The sequence below is a fragment of the Leuciscus leuciscus genome (assembly GCF_965113295.1).
Source record: "Leuciscus leuciscus genome assembly, chromosome: 5".
Taxonomy (NCBI): Eukaryota; Metazoa; Chordata; class Actinopteri; order Cypriniformes; family Leuciscidae; genus Leuciscus; species Leuciscus leuciscus.
Genome location: NC_138729.1, coordinates 20,039,417 through 20,059,054, shown reverse-complemented (window position 1 = coordinate 20,059,054; position 19,638 = coordinate 20,039,417). Strand labels below are relative to the sequence as shown.

At 36.7% G+C, this 19,638-nt stretch overlaps 2 protein-coding genes across 3 annotated transcripts; both read right to left on the bottom strand.

Moving 5' to 3' along the window:
- Positions 1-322: 322 nt before the first annotated feature.
- On the bottom strand, positions 323-6,924 carry card9 (caspase recruitment domain family, member 9). The gene is made up of 12 exons (XM_082171612.1): positions 6,544-6,924; positions 6,205-6,342; positions 5,030-5,355; positions 4,562-4,741; positions 4,339-4,482; positions 4,106-4,231; positions 2,330-2,518; positions 2,125-2,160; positions 1,965-2,013; positions 1,832-1,875; positions 1,672-1,748; positions 323-703 (listed from the first exon to the last, which is right to left on the bottom strand). The coding sequence occupies exons 1-12, from the start codon at positions 6,743-6,745 to the stop codon at positions 610-612; spliced, it is 1,605 nt and encodes a 534-aa protein (XP_082027738.1). The 5' UTR covers positions 6,746-6,924; the 3' UTR covers positions 323-609.
- Positions 6,925-7,719: 795 nt separating this feature from the next.
- Positions 7,720-19,069, bottom strand: snapc4 (small nuclear RNA activating complex, polypeptide 4). Of its 2 annotated transcripts, XM_082171608.1 has the most exons (25): positions 18,508-19,069; positions 18,299-18,436; positions 17,909-17,949; positions 17,712-17,811; positions 17,495-17,517; positions 17,235-17,384; positions 16,997-17,122; positions 16,798-16,876; positions 16,630-16,711; positions 16,415-16,516; positions 15,894-15,966; positions 15,614-15,778; positions 15,328-15,478; positions 14,850-14,956; positions 14,156-14,250; positions 13,876-13,970; positions 12,467-12,549; positions 11,916-12,377; positions 11,738-11,812; positions 11,324-11,489; positions 10,842-10,912; positions 10,684-10,749; positions 10,450-10,489; positions 8,359-10,319; positions 7,720-8,277 (listed from the first exon to the last, which is right to left on the bottom strand). In XM_082171608.1, the coding sequence occupies exons 2-25, from the start codon at positions 18,417-18,419 to the stop codon at positions 8,212-8,214; spliced, it is 4,500 nt and encodes a 1,499-aa protein (XP_082027734.1). In that variant the 5' UTR covers positions 18,420-18,436; positions 18,508-19,069; the 3' UTR covers positions 7,720-8,211. The 2 variants fall into 2 exon arrangements, with proteins under 2 accessions (XP_082027734.1, XP_082027733.1); XM_082171607.1 differs by having other exon boundaries at positions 18,299-19,068.
- Between the last annotated feature and the right edge of the window lie 569 nt (positions 19,070-19,638).

The following is a 19,638-nucleotide window of genomic DNA, read 5'->3' as shown; positions in this document are numbered from 1 at the left end:
TAAGAATATCACACATGCATATAGGTTTATAGTACAATTCATGCCCATAAACAGGGGTAATAATGAGACTGGGGGTAATAATGCTTTTTAGTTCAGTAAATATTTTTCAGGGTCAGTTTATTTATCAAAAAGTTTCAAGTGTCAGTTTCTGCACATACCAAGTCTTGGCTACAATTCAAACATTTCAACTGTTATAGCTCAAGAAAAAATAAATATATAAAAATATATTATATTTTATTAATAGACAACAGAAAGATTGTACTGTGGTAGATCAGACTCATAAGTCATAACAACAGACTGGACACACTTGGACAGTAAAAAGTCAAGTCAAGTCAAGTTTATTTGTATAGCGCTTTTCACAATACAGATTGTATCAAAGCAGCTTCAAAGTATTAAATTAAAATAATACAACAAAGTTTGTTTCAAGAGGAATTTATTGATTGATAAAATTAAATTAAATATCCCCAAAATATCCCCATGATAAAAACTATGATATTGATATGATATTAATCAGGTTTAATCAGGTTTCAATGTTGTATTGTGATTCAATTGTATTTTAATATGCTTTCAAAGAAGGCCACAATTCTTCATCTTGTCCAAAGCTGTTTGTCACATCCCATCTGTATCACTCCCGGTGGTGTTGTCCAGGATGCTCGGCACATTCTCTTTGTCTGTGATTTTTCTGGTTCTTAAAGCACGTTTCCTGTACAAGACCACATTAGGAGTATTGCTTAAGAACATATCGCTCAGTTTAATTAAGATCTGAAACACAGTAATTACTTCTCTCAGTAGCTCTGCTTTAAAGGTAGGGTAGGCAATTTTTGTAAAAACAATTTTTTTACATGTATCGTCTGTGGAAGTCTCAGGACTAAAAAATGTTCGTCCAGTCATTGCATTCGTTCCGAATTTAAAGCAGCACTCAGTAGCTTAGGGATTTCTTCGCTGTATTCTCGCTTTTTGCTCGCAGGTTTCTCTCTAGAGCTCCCCCCACAGCTTCGGAATAGATATTTGACAACACTGTTGTAAAAACTCGTTGGTGATTCTCAGACACCAGAGGCTATAGATCAACGACATCAAAGCAGATGGGACATTCTTTAAAACGTCTTCTTCATTCGGGTTCGGACAGCGTGAGGGAGCGCAATAATGACAGCATTTTAGCAGATTTCTTTTGGCCGTAAAGCAATTGTTTACATCGCGAGACCTGATATCACGCGAGACTTCCTGACGCGGCGGCCGGCGGCTCGCCGGCTCAAAGTTGCAAGTGCGTATTTTCCGCTCACGGGCACCAGGGGGGTGCGAAACGACCACCATTCAACCCGAAATAAGTAATATAACCATTCCAATGACTCCGAAGCTGTTCAGTTAAGGTAAAAAAAGTTACTTAGTTCACCTTTAAGAGGTCTGTAAGTTGTTTACGTTCATTATTATTGTAATGTTATGTGCTTTGAGACATGAGGTAATTTTAACGCCGTCTCTCGTGACACTTTGCAGACTCTGCTCTGGCTGTGTGCGTTCATGTGTTTTGGAGGAGGCGTGGCTTTTAAGAGATGGTGGGATCTCATACTTTCAAAGCTAGCTTGCAATTGCTAGCCTCTCCGAAATTGCCAACCCTACCTTTAATGGTTAAATTAAATGGTTAAATTGTGGCTATGAAAGAATAAAAAAACAAACCTCCTGTAGTGGAAGTTGCATTTTCCTTTACTTCTGCAGTTACCTGAGGCGTCCTCTTCAGAGAACATCCTCTCGGACTGCAAGAATGAAAAATGCAATTAAAAAATAAATAAAGCCACTTTCATTGTATGCATAAACATTCACAACAAAGACAACCTACATTGTACTCGCCAGATGTTTGGCTCTGTGATTCTTCACTCATATCTGTGTGAGAAAAAAGGAACAATGCTTAACAAATGAGAACAATCTATTTTTGAGCATGAGATCTGATAGAGAAAATGAGAGAATGTTACCCTTTTCACCCCTTTCCCTGGCCTCCTCTTCACTAGTTTGACTTTTGAGCTGTGGATAAAAAGTAAACAACCCTGTTGATGATGACTAATATAATATATTCTTTATAACTGCAGTGAATTCTGAAGGGTTTTTGCATTTAAATCAGTTTCATTGAATTACCTCAAATGAACTGAGCAAAGAGCTTTCTTCTGAGTTCTGAGGAATAAAACAAATCATAATCAGCTTACTATTCACTATAAACTGTAACCCAGTGGTCATACATTTTGTGCATATAGACAATGTGCTCACATCAGAGTGACAAAAAATAAACTAATGTGTTTCATCTGTTCCATTCATACATGTAACGGGTTTCAAGCATACATACCGCTTGAATTGGGTTTTTCTGTTTGCGAACTTTTGCTTGAAGAGCAAGAACATCTCCTTGAGTTCGAAACAACTGGACTTGAAGTTCATCATAACGTTCTCCCATCTCCCGGATCTGTTTGCGGTACTGGTCCTTGTCTTGGAGATTTTTTGAGTTCTCCAAATGGTACTCCTCTCTTGTACAAATAGCCTGTCAAATGGGCAGTGCCATACAATTGTAGCAGTTAATGAAATGCATAGAACAGATACATTTAATACAATTGAATACCATAGAGAATGGCCTTCATATAAACTAAAATGACCAAAAAATCGTATTTTACAACACAGAAGTAAGCTATTTTCTGTGTATGTGTGAGACTTTCAAATCATTAGCCGTAATAGGTAAATAACTAGAACAATAACAAAGTGCAGAAGACGGTGAAACTATATTTGCTCTACTAATCAGTGTAAAATACTGTTATAATTCCAACAATACATTAAAATAAGTTTGTTTTCGTTAAAAATAAGGTGGATAGAACATTGTAGTGAACAGCAGGCAAACAGGATGGCAACACCTTTCCACATATTTGTGGAAAAGTTTCAGTGGACAATGAAAACTGAATGTGTTCAGCACATGGCCTAGGTTAATCTGGAATTGCTAGATTGGAAAGGCGACGATTTGCAAATCCCTCCTGCTCAGGAGACAAAAAAGCTGGTGTAGTAAATTGTTGTGGTTGTTGCTAAAAGAAACTCTCAAACTCTTGTTGCGTTTTGTTGGAAAATACTGTGAATCTCTAAAAAGAGAAGCAAGAAAGTTCTGCAAGAAGGGAATTTCGCGGAGTTTGGAATCAGAAACAGAAACAACGACCAAGCTTGTGCACCCCCTATTTTCAGGACCTTCTGCACCAACTTCAGGGATCCTGTGTGTACCAGATAGTCTGAATCTTCCGCACAGACTTCAGAACAATCAACTAGATGGTTCTTCCTTCTACGTGTTCCCAGACGAGGACCATCACTTCAAGTCACTTCAAGTTTAAGGCTGTTTAAACAGAACCCAACTCCTTTCTTCCCACTGCAGCGCGGCCCAGCACAACCATTGGAAGACATCGCTGTCACCGGACTCATCATAACATAAATATCACTTTACCCAACCTCTTTCAAGACACCTTGGCATTAGTATTGAATTACTAATGAGTAGGCTATATGATTCTCTAATTTGCATTAGATTTTGTATAGCTGATGCCAGTAATAATCAATCAGTTTATTTGTTGAAGTCAGAATAAGGTTCTTCTTATCTTTCCATAAAATATGTGTAACTGCCATAGTAACACTCAACTCAATCATCTGGATTTAGCAATCTTATGTACTTTATTTCCTTATCCATTAATTTTAGTAGTGGTTAGTTACTCTCGTCTATCTTTTTGTTAATAATATTCATTTTATTACACTTCCTTGTCTTCCTTGTGTTGATATTAATTAACACAAACACAATATTAATTTGGTGCCACACACTGTAAAAAATCCAACTTACGTTTTGTATGACAAATTCAGTTTTTAAAGTTTATTCAACTATTTAACATGAAAAAAGTTGAGAAAACTCAAAAATGTCCTGCAGCTGGTTGCCTTAAACTTTTAAGTTTTCTCAACTTTTTTTTTTTTAACAGTGCATGTGACACCCTGTAAATTCCGGTGTAGATTGTGGGAAACAGATAAATTAGTGTTGCTAGTGTAGGCCAGACAGACAGTACAACACAATCTTGATATGCTCTGTCATGCAAAGATAAAGGTTTGATTATACCTTGTCTCTTTCTTTGATCACCTCTTCCAGCTGCTTCAGAATGTCTTCCATTCGATCACGATACATTTTGGAGTCCTTTCGTAGCATTGTGCACTTCAGGTCCAACTCATCCTTCTCTTCTCGATACTTAAATTTAAAAGGAAAAACAAAAAAGTATTGTTATAATATGAAAAGCAGAATAAAAATTAAAGCAGAATTCACTTCTGTCCAGTTTGCATGTAAACAAAGGTTACCTTATCACGCAACTCTTCTGCGTCATGTAGATCTCTCCTCAGATTGTAGAGATCATTCACCAGCTCCTGGTAGTGTGCCTGACTTTGTTGCTTTAAATCCTCCAATGACTGTGAATCAAGCTTTTCATGCTCCAGAGTTTTGACCTGTGTGAATGAATTGTGTGTGGTAGTCATCTTTAATCATATCTTGATTAGTGTAGACTGATAAGTGAGGCTGAATTACCTTGGAAGCACTTTCAAGCTCTTGTATACGAGCTGTGAGAAGATCATTTTCTCTCTGCAGCTGCCAGATCATCTCTGGACTCGGCCTCTGCTCCATGGCATTTTTCAAAGTTATTGTCTTTTTCCGATGGATCTTTGAGTTACTTTCTGCATTCATTAGGCTGTGTTTCAATTTCTCAATCTTATAGAAAGGACCAAAAAGGGGGGAAATAAATACAAAGAGAGAAAAGTCAAGAAAAAAAATCAAGTTAGAAAAACAAAGAGAAAATATAATAAAATGATATAAAAAAATATTTAATCCAATCTAATAGCTTCATTTTTTACCTTCCCCCAGCATCAACATTACAGTTACAACCATAAATACAAATAAACAAGTGCATTACATTTCTTATGTCTATCAATACATTTTGTGTTGAACTATGACCCGGACATGCACTGTTTCCTAAATCCTGATGGAATGACTGATCACCTCGAGTTGGAGGTCTCTGTTACACATGAGCGCGCAGTTCTTCTCCTCGCTCAGTCGGGTCAGATCGTGCATCAGTCGGTAATTCTCGTCTCGCAGTTTACGCGCTTCCTCGCAGATGCGCTCACGCTCCTCTCGGATGCGCTGCACACGGTCCTGCTGTTTGTGAAGCTCGCTGTCCCGCAGCTGCAGCTGGCGGATGGTGTCCAGCTGCTCCGCCGCATGCGCAGACGCTTCGAGTCGCGCCCTCCGTTCATCCTGTACGAGCTTCTGTAGGCGAGACACCTCGCTCATGAGGAACTGAGTGAGGCCACATTCGCCGGCAGTGTCTGGGTGGTATAACTCAGAGTTATATAAAGCAGAAGTTTTTATACAGGCCCATGACAATCAAGGGGTCTAGCATCAGTCCTGGACACTCAGGATAAAAAGCTCGCATTTTCCTCTAACACTTTGTATTAAATGTAATTTAGAATACTAACATTACTGCATTTTATAAAACAGCTAGTGTCGGTAGGCTACTCAAATTTGATTGACCGAGCGATGCCCCAAAAGCATGGGGACTTTTTACTGTGTGTATCATCTGCATAGTGTATTTTCCAGATAGACTGTCAGCATTCAAGGTGGGGAATTTTCAGTGACTATTTCTGCAGTTTACATCGTAACACCAGTAGGTGGCGACAAGTGACTGTCTTGTGAGTCATTGAATCATTCATACAATGGATTTCTTTCAAAACAGTGATTCATTCAGGCATGAAGTCACTGACTGCGTCTAATATTACTTGCAGTACTTTCTGAGGTACTTCTTTTAAATGAATTACTTCTTAACTGGTAAAAAAGTATGTTCTATATAGCATGAAAGTGTGTGGTAATGTAATCCGAGCATACTTCAGTGGTCATGTTGTTACTGTCACGTGACCTGCACTGCCATTTACAACTCCTCTCCTGTGGCCTCAGGGGTTAGTAAAGTGTCCAAAATTAACAAATAGAAATTCCATATGGTTTATATATCCTACCAATATTTAAGTCTATTCTCCTTTGGTCTATGATGATAAAAGTTATCAGAGCAATTATCCTTTTGCATAAAAGATGTGACTAATGTATTTTTTATTTTTTTTACATGACATAATACATTTGAAAAAATGTATGCTAAATGAATAAATAAAAAATTTACAACTTACCAATGAGTACGGAGAAGACCCTAGCAGGCTCTTTGCCAGTGATTTTGCGGTACACATCTGGGTAGTCCAGCTCCAAACTCTCTAAAAATGCCTCATATCCTTTGAAGCCAGTTCTTTGTAATATGTCCAGCAGCACCCCTACAAGTGAATAAAAATACTCATTCCTGAAGTCTATATAAATATCTAGATACCTGGGGTGTTAAGATAAGAATATATGCTTCGAAAATAAGATTGAAAGCTTTGAATTTCACAGTAAATATCCCTTTCAACAACATTTTGTAGCATATTTAATGTCTGAAATCCTAACAGTTAAACTTTAGGTGGTCTGAAACCTCTTACCAACTTTTCGGCGTCTGATAACCAGACTGGGGTCATTGTAGATCTGTTCCTCGTCCTCGCTGCTCAGCACCTTACACTGTCTCAGATAAGGTGTTATCCTTGAGGGCTCAATGGTCTTGATGAGAAGCATTCTGTAGTCTTCCAGCCGTGCCCAGCACTCATCATCTTCTTCCACCTCCAAAACTCCTGCGCCATCAGACATGACTGACACCTGCTCTCTGTTGGCTTGATAGGAGTTGTTTGATGGCAAGCTTCAAGGTCAATTGCACTACACACATTTGGCTGGTGTGTAAACTCAAAAAGGAAATGAAGTTCAGTGAGCACTTTGGTGGCAGCAGTTCCCTTTTTCCGGCTGTCAGTGCAGTCTTTTTATTTCCCTCTATTTCACAATAAATCTTTGTGTTGCAATACATTGTAGGACGGAGCGCCTAAAGGGACATGGTGAAAACATTTGCAAGAACGCAGAAGTATTTTGCCAGATATCGTTCCTGTCACTTTAGGGTCTCTGTACTATGGTGGCATTTGGTTGCAGAATGAGTACAGTATGCAAAGTTTCTTGACATTTTCAAAAGAATTTACAGTCCATGAATAATTTATTCAGTGTGTGTCTATGATCTTAATTTGGCAGTCGCTTTGAGGTTTATCAGGCTACTGATATGACAGGAGTTTATCTCATGTGAGTGTTCATGAACTTAAAACACATTTTTAAAAACTATCATTCTTTTGGTAGTTTTGAAAAACCCAAACTTTGTTTTATGAGAAAACTACTGTGTGCACCTTAAAGGGGTCATGAACTGAATTTTTAATTTAATTTTATACAATTTCCTGAGGTGCACTTATAATGGTAGGATGATTTTTACAGCAAAAATGGCCATAACTTAGAAATAAAAGGCCATATTCTTCCCTGATTTTAGACTCTGATTTGAATGGTCTGTTGGAAGGGGCGTGTCTGCTGTGAGACTTGAATGTAAACGCCCACTGCTGATTGGCAAACATCTTTGCATATGAAATAAGTATTACATGTGGAACTCTATCGACATTTTTCTGAAGAGTTCTGAAACTTACAGGATGTTTTTATAGTGCAATGACCTCTTTCATGTCAAAAGATCAAGAACAATTTGATTTCTCAATTCATGACCCCTTAAAAAACCCTAGAAATGCCATACGTTTATCAAGTGGTTTTGAACATACCAAAACATTTATTATAATATTATAAATGTACAATTTGCAAAACTGTCATACTTTTTGATTCTATAAGTTGCACATTATGATCACATAATATAAAAGCATAACAATTATAAATGCTTATAATACAAAGACATAAATGACAAGACATTTCACAATTCTACATAATTTATTCAAGAAACAATAACAGCAACAAAACAAAAATATAAAATAATTTAAGAATAATTTAACAACAGGTTAGTGCAAATTCAGTGTCTTTTTTCCCCCTGAAGAAAATTGCCAAGACACAAACAAAACATGTGGCTGGAGTAAAATAAATCAGTGCTAAGAACACATAATATCTGACTGGTCCCTTAAACTGATAAAAAGTCAGATTCAACAGAATATGAAGCTATTAGCACTAGTGCACAATTGCATGGTATGGAAATTGAACAACTGATGCAATGTGAACAACTATGTAATTTGACGTCAACTCCTTTGCCTTTATGTAATGATTCCTGAGAACTGTTTTGCTGATGCTTCGTTTTCATTCATGTTAAGCTCAATCTTCTGAAAGAGAAAAATACATTAGCACAAAAACAAAAAAAACCTAAACAAACAAAGGTTGCTTCAATGTTAAGCGTAACTTACTGCAGCTGGTGGGTGAACTCTTTTTTCCCTCTGTTGTAAATGCAAGACCTCATCATCATCATCATCATCATCATCATCAGCATTGTTATCTGTGGATGACTGACATTTCTCATTCTCAGATGGGTTTATGGTGGCCAGAAGAGCTGGTAAGGTAAAGCACGACAAGAAACGAGCCTTGAAAAGCAGGTACGCTGGATTTGAGGCAAACCTTTCGGCAATCATTTTGCGGATGGCAGCTACTTGAGCTTCTTCTCCTATGTCATTTTGATACTCAACTGGAAGGCTTTTCACTGCAGTTGTAAGCAGAGATTGTTTAGCTTTGAGCAAAGAATTCAGTGTTTTGATGCTGGCGGCAGACGGTGGAAGGTAAGGCAAAGACATCTCTAGATGAGGTATCGGAATTCCACCTTTTCCACTTATCCAGTCATCTACTTCAGATGACTTCTCAGGAAATATCAAGTGAGGATCGAAGCTCACACCATCAGAGGGAGGATCAGGAATAGAGATCAACTGATTATTTGATGTTGTGATTTGAGGTACTACTGATGGAGCTGCAACACGAGGTGAAGGAGATGCAACACGAGGTGATGGAGCTACAACATGAAGTGATGGAGCGATAACCTGAGGTGATGGAGCTACAATACGAAGTGATGGAGCTACAACATGAGGTGACGGAGCTACAAACTGAAATGATGGAGCTACAAACTGAGGTGATGGAGCAACAACATGAAATGATGGAGCTACAATCTGAGGGGAAGGAGCCAAACGTTGTAAAGGTCTTCTAGAAGCACAAAGGGGTCTCAATCTTGTGACAGGCAAACTTTTCTGTTGGATGTCAGTTGGCTGCTGACTAGTTCTCACAGGAAAGCAGCCATTTTCAGAAACACCACAAGGTTTTGCCACTTCATTTGTTGGTCCACTAGCCAAAGCCGGCACAGTCAAGGGAACCGGAAGAATGCTGAAAGCAGCATGAGATGCACTGGGACCTGTTGATGGAGATGACTGACATTGCCTTACAATGGTTTCATCAGAGGAGGAGTCTGATGAGTTCTTTGTAGATTCAACATGAGAACCTCTCTGGTCAACTTTGGTAGGTGTTTGGGATAACATACTTTGGTTCAATACTAAACTAGTAGTAGTTGAAGGAGGCATCTGGATGCATGAATTATTACCTCTGGGGCTTATGTTCATAGAGGAGGAAGTCTTTTGGGTGAAGCTGGAGGCATTCGAGACCGAAGAACTTACAAGGCCAGGATTGACAGAGGAAGAAGCAACAACGAGGGCAGATGAAGATGATGGGTATAAATTGGTTAAGGTGAATGGACAAGTACTATTATGTAGCAGGGAATTGTTTGGCACGTTCAGCATCTGGTTGCTTGGGATATTGGCAGAAAGTGGACCAGTTACTTGTACAAAACCGGTGGGGGTAAGAATCCAGTTTACTGGCTGTGCCTGCAATGTAATGGTCGGTAAAGCAACGTTTTTGCTCTTTTTTTGTTTCGGTGACTCTTTTTTTGTACTTTTAACTTTAGCTTCTTTCATTAGGACTTGGACCTTCTCAGTAGGTTTGCGGGTGCGTTTCATAGATTGGACGCTGTTTGAGTGCTCTACACTTGGTGATTTGGACGTTGAGGTTGTGATGGGTTGCGCTGGCGGTGTCTGTTGTAGTAGCGCTAGAGGAATTGGTGATATAGCTTGCGGTGGTGACTGTGATAGTAGTGATATTTTCTGTCCTTTAAGCATTAAAGGTTGCACTGCCTCCTGCATGTTTGGCTGTGTAATGACAAGATTGTTGGGATGAATCAAAGCAGGGGGCATCATCTGCCTGTCTGGCAACTGGGGAGGGTCAAGATGATGAACTGGCTGCAGGGGAGGTGAATGTTGAGGAGGTTCTGCAGGTTTCTTGTGTTCAGCTTTCTGGTTTGCTTCCTGAAGCATCACTGCCACTGTTTTAGGAGGATCTATATAACCATAGGAACGACAGATTAACATTATGCATGTTTTGACAGAAATAACTGGAGCTCTTTGAATGTTGGAGTTTTGCTATTTTATTTCAATACTTTAAAATGGATAAATATAAAACTTAGATACCTGTTCTCGGCTTACATACAGCAATAGGCTTCTGGAAAAACTGACACAAGAGAGAACAATTGACAACACTGATAGAACACGAATCTTCGAGATATTAACTTCTTAAAAAAATACTGCATATTTTTAAGCATATCAGAAACAAAGCAATAGAAAATTCTTAGTCGAAGGCAGCCCTACAACAAAGTATGACAACTACACTAATAAACGTAAGATGCTGGATTGATAAATAAATACCTTAAAGCCTTTCTTTTGCTCAATTTCAATGACATTTCTGCAACCCATGACATCTATGTGAAAAGCCTGTTTTCAGACATAACAAAAAAACATGTAAAACCCTGTAATCTTCGTTTTTTTTATTTCATCATAAATGTTGACAAAGATGTTAGGCTTACTTTGATGAAAAATAAAAGCACTGATGTCTTTTGGAGAGGGATGTCGGCTGCTTTTATTCCAACAATATCACCTGTAAAATGGTTTTTGATTGAATGAATAACTGACAACAAAAACGTATACATTGAACTATTCGTTCATAACTAGGCCCACATGGAATCTGAAGACTAGAAAACTACTAACTAAATGCATTCAGTTAAAATGGTTCTCATTTTAGTTCCATAATGAGATATCTTGGTAGTGAAGCATAAAAAAATCTTGATATCTCTATTATATCTATATAGGTCTCTAAAACAATGCTTTAACATCACTTTAGCTATTGGTATCATTATCCAGAAATCTGCCTGACAAGTCGTTTCAGAAGAAGTGCAAGTTTGATTAAGAAATACAAATTAAGTTTTTTGTGCAAACTCCATGCAGGCCTGCTTATAACTAAACCACATATTTTCAGGTGTTTTGTCAAAAGTGAAACAAGGGTCTGTACCTTCACAAAATGTATTGTCTTTCACTGGTGGAGGCATGATCACATTACCAATCCATGGGGTTATAGCTTTCAGGAGGTCATTTTTAAGGCTGAACATGTCCTGAACCAGCCTTCTTTTCCTTTTATTTCCTGGACATCCCTGGACTTTCTTTTTATTTCCTGGACTCTAAACAAATGATAATCAATATAAAGTATATACTTTTTTTAATTTAATTTTTTATGTAACTTTATTATTCAGATTTAAGACTGTTAAGACAGCATATTGTCTTTCCAATATCATACTTATTTTTTTAAGGTTACCATTGCTTTTGGCAAGTGGCAACCATTTTCTATTATCTTTAAACAAATATTAATAATATAATGGCCTTATGGTATTTACTACAAATGTAACATCTAGCATCATCTCTGTATTACCAATGCTCCCTTCCACTGTATGAAGTCTCTAACATCAATCCCTGCCACCTTGATCATGGCCTTCTCATCGTCAGTCTGCATGCATGAAAAGAAATTCATTTTACAAAGAAGAACTGCAGAACATATGAATCTACATTTATCTGCAAAGAAAAGAGAATGAAGAAAGTAAACATCTTACCTGGCTCTGCAGAACAGGAGGATTCATACCCACATAAGTTCTTTCCATGTTTCCAAAACAGTTCAGGATGGTGTTGCGCACCAATATGGGTCTGACTTTCGGACACTTGCTCTCCTTTGATCGAATGCGGCCTAACCCAGATTCTTTAGTGGATTCCTGTAGTTCCTCCTCATTGGTGGGAAGACGGACCCACGCTGTCCTGAGAGTTCTTTGAGGAATAAGCAGTGTGTTCATAGGTATCCATTTCTTCATATCTGGCTGTACATAGTCCTTTTTTGGTATTTCCACATCTTCGACTACGGGAAGAGCTTTATCATCATCATCACTGTCCATATACTTCAGCGGTTTTTCATCCTCAGAGCTGGAGTAGACCTCCATTTTTCTTCCCAACACTTTTCGTCTTTTTGCTGTTTGTTGTCCTGTTGTTTGCTTCATTTCTCTTTTTATGCCTTTATTTTGACTCTAAACAAAGAAATAACAACAGTGTGTTTGAATATTCATGATATTTATTCTTGTTGAATGCTGCAAGACATACTGAAGAATGAACTTACAGTTTTTGTCATTAATTTCCACTTGTTCAGGCACTGGCAGTCAATCCGGTTTGGGATCTCTGAGGCAATCTTACTCCACTTGCCTGGAAAATTCAATTGATAAAGACAATTTAGAGTCTTTAGGATACAGCAAGTGGTTAGAGCTCTTTTGAAGGCTGACACACTCTCTAGATTGAAAATGACTATTGTCATAATGAGGTTGTCTACCAGTGTCAAAGCTGCAATGTTCACACTAAACATGAACCAATTAGCAGTGAGGTCAAAGCTTGACTTCAAAAGTAAAAGTAAAATAAAATCAGGTTTTTTTTGTTTTGTCATTTCAAAATGTTGAACACATATTTACACACTTTTGTTAGATTTGCTCCATATTCATATAGTTAAAAACAAAACAAGATTTAAATTAGTCATGATGAGTCATTTTGAACTGGCTTTGATGTAATGGTCATTCGTTATTTAGAGACAGTACTGATAAAAAGAAAGACAGTTTTTAAAAAAGAAATCTGTTTGATCAAAACACAGTAAAACAGTAATATTATGCCATATTAGAACAATTTAAAATAACGTTTTTTTCTGGTTTCATATATTTTAAAATGTATTTTTTTCTTGTGATGACAAAGCTGAATTCTCAGCATTATTTCAGTCGTCAGTGTCACATGATCCTTCAGAAATCATTCTAATATGCATATTTAGTGCCCAAGTCAATATATTTGTAAAACAATTTTTTTTTAACAAGGTCTGTTTATTTAAGATTTTGTAATATACAGGGAAAGAAAACCCAAACCAATACAGAATATACAGTCAAAACCCCAACACAAACCATCCCTCTACCCATTAGACATGAAGTATCAATTACATTGTAAAAAAACATTAACATTCTATTATCATCTATTATACATATTTTGGGACTGTATTCCCTACTTGAATTTTTCAACAAATGACAAGAAGGGTTGCCAGATTGCATAAAATCTCTGGGTAGACCCTTTGAAGAGAGTATCTTATTTTTTTCTAGTTTAAGATATTGCATGATCTCCTTAATCCAATGAAAAGTGGGGGGACTAGGGTCTTTCTATTTAAACAATATTAATCTTCTGGCAAGTAGTGTGCAAAAGGCCAACATTTTACAATTATAATTACTTAGACGCATGTTCTTGTGCTGTACCACCGAATATAGCAATAAAAGGAGATGGGTCTAATTGGTAATCCTATTATTTCTGAAAATGCATCAAAAATCAATTTCCAAAAGTTATACAAACTTGGGCATGTCCAGAACATATGTAAAAGGCTCGCAGGAGCCTTATTTGTTCATGTATTTAAAAAACAAAATTGTATTGACCCCAAACTTTTGAACGGTAGTGTATATCAAATATGCGCAAAAAATAAAATAAAGATTTAAGAGGGAAATCACTTACCAACACCATATTTCTCCACCTTCTGTTTTAGTAGTTCCACCTCCTCTTTGCTCCAAGGCCCCTTTTTCACATTCTCTTGAAGACAATCCAAATACCTAAGTGAGAAAAATATTCATTTACATATCAAGTACCACTTTTATACCATACCATTTATTGCTATCATTTAGTGTACGAGTCAATCCAGCAAGTTCGATTTAGGAGTTGAGATGATTTCAGGGACGTTACTTTGAAACATTAGTTGCAGAGCATACATTTACTTTTTTTCTGAAATGTGTCATACCTGTCACGACAAGCACCGTCGGTCCTGCCTGGCACTTCTACTCTGATTTTCCCCCATTCTCTGGTGCCATACTTTGCGACAGCATTCCGCAACAACTGATGTGAGAGAAGTCAGTCAAATTAGTGAACATGTGATTTTAGCAGGTTAAGGAACAGCAAAAATACATGCATGTGTGAATGCAACAGATATTAAAACTGAAACATTGTGTCTTCAGTGATACAAAAGCCTGTTATTAAACAGAGTTCCTACACATTTTCCATTTCAAAATTCCATACTTTTTTCAGACCATTATATTTAACATAAATGGTTCATAGAGCATCATTTTAAGCATTATATACAGTCATCTATAAATATTTTTAATTTTCTCTTTTTTCTTTGGTTTTCTCGAAGTGATAAAGTGTGCTTACATGATGAAGTACCTAAAACACTTAATAACCTCTGACACATCAGTTTGACACCGTAAATGTGGTTTGATGTTGCACGATCGCCTAGCAGCAAAGTAAAACTGATTTAGATAGTCGTTTGCTCCTTTATCTGTTGCTGGTTTGGGTGAGTTTCCAATATTCTGGAAACTCAGTTTTCCTTTTTTTCCCCCATAGTTATCTAGACCAGCAAATTACTCAACTCAAATTCCATACTTTTCAAACTACGTAAGAATCCTGATTAAATGAGAAAATGTAATTATGTTCCATACCTGGTCCTCCTCTTTGGACCAGGGACCTTTCTTTAAAGAGGGATCCAGAACGGACGACCAGCGATATGACAGCTGTGATCCATCACGGCCCACCATGAAATACGACACTATGGAGATAATAAATATTACAAATACATGGCTCCTATGATACATACTTGTTTTTCAAAATACAACTAGAGTAAACCAGTAATCAATTAAACCTGTCATAAAGAACACATTTGCATTTTAAACAAATTGTAAAATAAACTATTTTTAAAAAAGTGCAGATGGATGTAAAAACACATCATGTGTGAATAAATTCCTCACATTTCCCTTATTGGTTTTCTTCTATTCATAGAAAAATTATATCTACATTATATATCACCTATTCTACTTTGAATGTGACTCATCTAATCTGATTTCAGAGTCAGAATGATCTGCTTTAAGAACAAATACCCCATATCCAGTACAAGAACTCAAGAAGACCCAACTGTCTTACTCTGTATGTAAGGAATAAAGTTGCCGATTCTCATTTTTTCAACAAGGTCTTTGAGGATCTGGTCTTCTTCCGGTGTCCACTCTTTCCTTCTGAAGGTCTTCGAAATGTAGCGCTGGTAAGTCTGGAAGCACATGAAGGCCGTTCTGTTGGTCTGGAAGGGAAATAACAAGAAATATAAATATGAATGGTAGGTTGATTTTAAATTAATTGAAAATTGAAAACCATAATACACAGCATATTAATATAAGTAGCTATTTTGAAAGTGAATGAATTTCTCTATCCTTACCCCAAGAGCCTCTGCGATTTTGTCCCAATGGCAGCAATTGAATTGTTCTACAATTCCTTTCAGTTTATCAATCTCATCCTGTTTCCACACCGACTTGTTAATGGAGGGGTGCAAAAAGTTCTGCCAGAAACTTTTCAAATCGTCAGCCTGTCTCAAACCTTCAAACTACCACACAGAAACAAGTCCTTTCATGCTTTTAAAATGAGAAATGTATGTTAGAAGAAAGTACAAGATGCATTTGGCTGCATGTCAATAAAACAACTACCGGTACATAACTTACGTCAATATTTGATATTTTCTCCCAGTCATGATCGTCATGTTGTTCGCCCACCAGCTGATCATCTTTCAGGGTGCTAAAGTGATATTGAGTTTGATTACACATTTGATGGCACAATAAGTACACTAACATTCAAAAGTTTGAAGTCTGTAAGGTTTTTTATTGTTTTTACAAATGTATTCATATAATGGTAAAGTTGAATTTTCCGCAGTCTTCAGTGTCACATGGTCCTTCAGAAATCATTATAATATGATGATTTGCTGCACAAGAAAAACACTCTTCTTACAATAAACGTTGAAAACAGTTGTGCTGCTTAATATTTTTGTGGAAACCACGATGATACTTTTTTTCAGGATTCTTTGATGAATAGGAAGAAAAGAACAGCATTCATTTGAAATATTTTGTAACGGTATAAATGTATAGTCTATATATATAATCTTACTGACCTTAAACTTTTGAATAGAAGTGTAGGTACAACCTTACAGGACATCTTCTCTGAGACAAGGTGCTTAAAATGTCTTTACCTTATTTTTGCAATTTCTTGCTCAATTAATTCAATTTGCTTTTTCAACTCCTCTTTTCCCACATCGTCAACTCTAGACATCTTGGCACTCAAATACTCCATCCTATGAAAACACAGACGATTGCAAGCTCTCAAAATGTAATAAAAATATATATATACAGCGAGGTCAACAATAACCAGATATTTAGGTTTGCTTTTCCTTTTTCTGGAACTCACTTGGATAGTTTGGGTTGTAGCATCCTTTTCATAATGTCTGTGGCGACTGCGTTAGACAGCAAAGTCTTCTGCCAACCCTCCCCTGAAAGACATTACCACATGTTTTATTTTTACATATAAAAAGAATCTTCAAGTAACAAGAAGCAAGCACAATGTCTTAAAACATACATCTTCTTATTTTCAGCTCATCAATCGGTCTGGTACCGTGACTCAGCCTTTCTTTAGTTTCTGGATTTGATGGAGGGCCCTGGAGGGAAATAAAAAGAATAAATAACTTCAGGCAAAAAAAGTCAATAACGATACTGAAATGCATGATTTCACGGACACCAGAAAAATACATATTTCCAGTATTACTTTCATCACATACCAGACCGGTGAGTTTGTCTTTAAAGTAAGGCTTCATGAAGTATCCAAGAAAGAGTTTCTGAGAGGGAAGTCCTTGTGCGGAGGAGCTAGATGTGCTTGGGCCAGAGAGCTGAGCCTCAATCTCTTTCTGTGGAGATACAGTCAGCTTTAAATGAGTGAAAGTGTAATTTAACTCATGCAATCGAGTAGCATGAAAACGCAGTTTCAATGAACTAATAGCCCAGATGTTTGTTGTTCACCTGTTGCTGTTGATTCTCTTTGAGGAGCTGTTCCAGCTCAGACAGTTTCTCTTTCAGCACCTCCTGATAGACTAAATTCATTTGCAGGCAAGTCTCCACATTTTGCGGGAGATCCAAATGATCATCATCCTCGTCACTGTCGTCATCACTCTAATGAATGTAAAACAATTGTACAAGCATTTTTTTTTTTATTAGAAAATGTACATAAATAAATAAATATCAGCAAAAGCATGTATGAAGGAAGCAAAGTGGTAACTCACAGAATCAGTTCCATGTTCACTGTCTGTTTCACCAACAAAAAACAAGGTTGATTAGAAGCAGACCCTATGATGAAATACTACTGACCTATCAGATTATTACACGTCAAATATTTAAAAGCAACCCACTAATTTCAGCAAAAGTGCCCATGGAGAATGTGAAGGTTAATTTGTTTTAAGCTGATGAAAATCACTGTATATTTAGAATAATATTATTTACCCTGCAATACGTCAGCCAGTGCTGCATTGGCACCAAGTGTATTTTCCAACTCCTCGATCTCCCTCTGAATCCGCTGCCTCTCTGTCTCCAAGTCATCATGCTTCAAGAGGGAGTTACAAGCATATCATATTTTTTTATTAAAAAAAAATCATTTCTATAGTGTGTTGTATTAACCAGGCGGCTTTCTAGATTCTTACCAATCCTTCAATCACAGGCCCACTGTCATCAGATTCATCATCTGTCATGGAAACATAATATGACATTAACACAGAACACAAGTCAAAAACACAGCCCACAACTTTTTGACAAATTAATTCCCATGACCATTCCAGGTAATCACTTCATTAACTCATTTCACTCAATCATAACATTTTGTGAACCAGTTTAATGAATGATTTTCTTATAAATTGAACATATATAATACAGCAATATATGACTTTACATATTTCCAAGATAGGCCGTTTCTCAAGTCCCAGTAAGATGCATATCTACTTATTAGACAGCATTTGGGGGCGTCATGGTTGTGTTAATGTGCTAGATGTTAATGTGATGTCCAAAAACAGTGTTTTTAAGAGACAGTGACTCACCACTGTTGCTGTCAGATGACAGTAGGTCTATGATGCTGCTGTCTGCACCTAGAGAACTCTCAAGAGCCAAAATCTCCCTCTGGATTTTTTCCCTCTTCGCAATCAAGTCATCCGATGCCATTTTAGACAAGATGAACCCTGAAAACCCAACTTTTTTAGATTACTGGACATAGCACTGCACAATTTTCGCCGTGTGGACATGCACTTACACTAGCTTTCTTTCAATGCATTAGTCTGCTTCAGTATTGCAGCTCTTCTATAACACAAGTACAATAATACGTCCTACTGGATCCTGTAGCATCACTGCTCGCGTTTCTGAATGTCTCACTCAAATCTAACTGTACAGCCGCATGTTTACAAAGAGTGCACTTGGGGTCTTTGAACTAGATTTACAATTATTACTACATCGAAGTCATGACTTCAAATATCACATTCATTTATATAAACTTATTCAAACTGTTAAGAATGATTCTCCCGATAAAACTATTATTCGTGCATAGAACGTCATGCATATAAAAACACGAAGCGCGCGGTAATTGTACGTCATCTTCACTGACACTTCATAATAAAGGTCCGGCCTTCATTGACCCTTCACCATTGGGAAAATTGATTTTATTTTGTTGTGTTAATTACAACGTAAATTAATGCACATTACATGAACACTTATTGCTTTAATATTTACCATAAATATTGTATGTTCAAAATACAGTGGTGGACCAAAATTATTACAACGGTACATTTTTATTTTTTATTTTAAAAGAAGTCTCTTCTGTTCACCAAGACTTCATTTATTTGATCCAAAATACAGGAAAAACCGTAATATTGTGAAATATTTTTACAATTTAAAATAACTGTTTTCTATTTTAATATATTTTAAAATGTAATTTATTCCTGTGATCAAATCTGAATTTTCAGCATCATTCCTCAAGTCTTCAGTGTCACATGATCCTTCAGAAATCATTCTAATATGCTGATTTGCTGCTGCTCAAGAAACATTTATTATTATTATCAATGTTGAAAGCAGTTGTGTACAATTTCTTTTTAGGATTCTTTGATGAATAGAAAGTTCAAAAGAAAAGCATTTATCTGCAACATAATAAATGTCTATACTGTCACTTTTGATCAACTTAATGCATCCTTGCTGAATACAATTATTAATTTATTTAATTTCTTTCCAAAAAACCCCCAAAAACTCTTACTGACCCCAAACTTTTATAGTGATAACGTAACAAAAGCTTTCCATTTCAGATAAATGTTGTTCTTTTGAACTTTCTATTTCCATTTATCAAATAATCCTGAAAGAAAATTGTACACAACTGTTTTCAACATTGATAATAATA

Excerpts from the sequence above, each read along its gene's own strand:
- snapc4 (XM_082171608.1), bottom strand. The coding sequence starts at position 18,419 with ATGGCATCGGATGACTTGATTGCGAAGAGGGAAAAAATCCAGAGGGAG. Across the intron at positions 17,385-17,494 it reads GTGAACATGGAACTGATTCT|AGTGATGACGACAGTGACGA; the intron begins GTGAGTTACCAC and ends TACATTCATTAG. Across the intron at positions 11,490-11,737 it reads TACAGTGGAAGGGAGCATTG|AGTCCAGGAAATAAAAAGAA; the intron begins GTAATACAGAGA and ends TCATTTGTTTAG.
- card9 (XM_082171612.1), bottom strand. The coding sequence starts at position 6,745 with ATGTCTGATGGCGCAGGAGTTTTGGAGGTGGAAGAAGATGATGAGTGC. Across the intron at positions 6,343-6,543 it reads TATCAGACGCCGAAAAGTTG|GGGTGCTGCTGGACATATTA; the intron begins GTAAGAGGTTTC and ends ATTCACTTGTAG. Across the intron at positions 4,232-4,338 it reads CAGAAGAGTTGCGTGATAAG|TATCGAGAAGAGAAGGATGA; the intron begins GTAACCTTTGTT and ends TTTAAATTTAAG.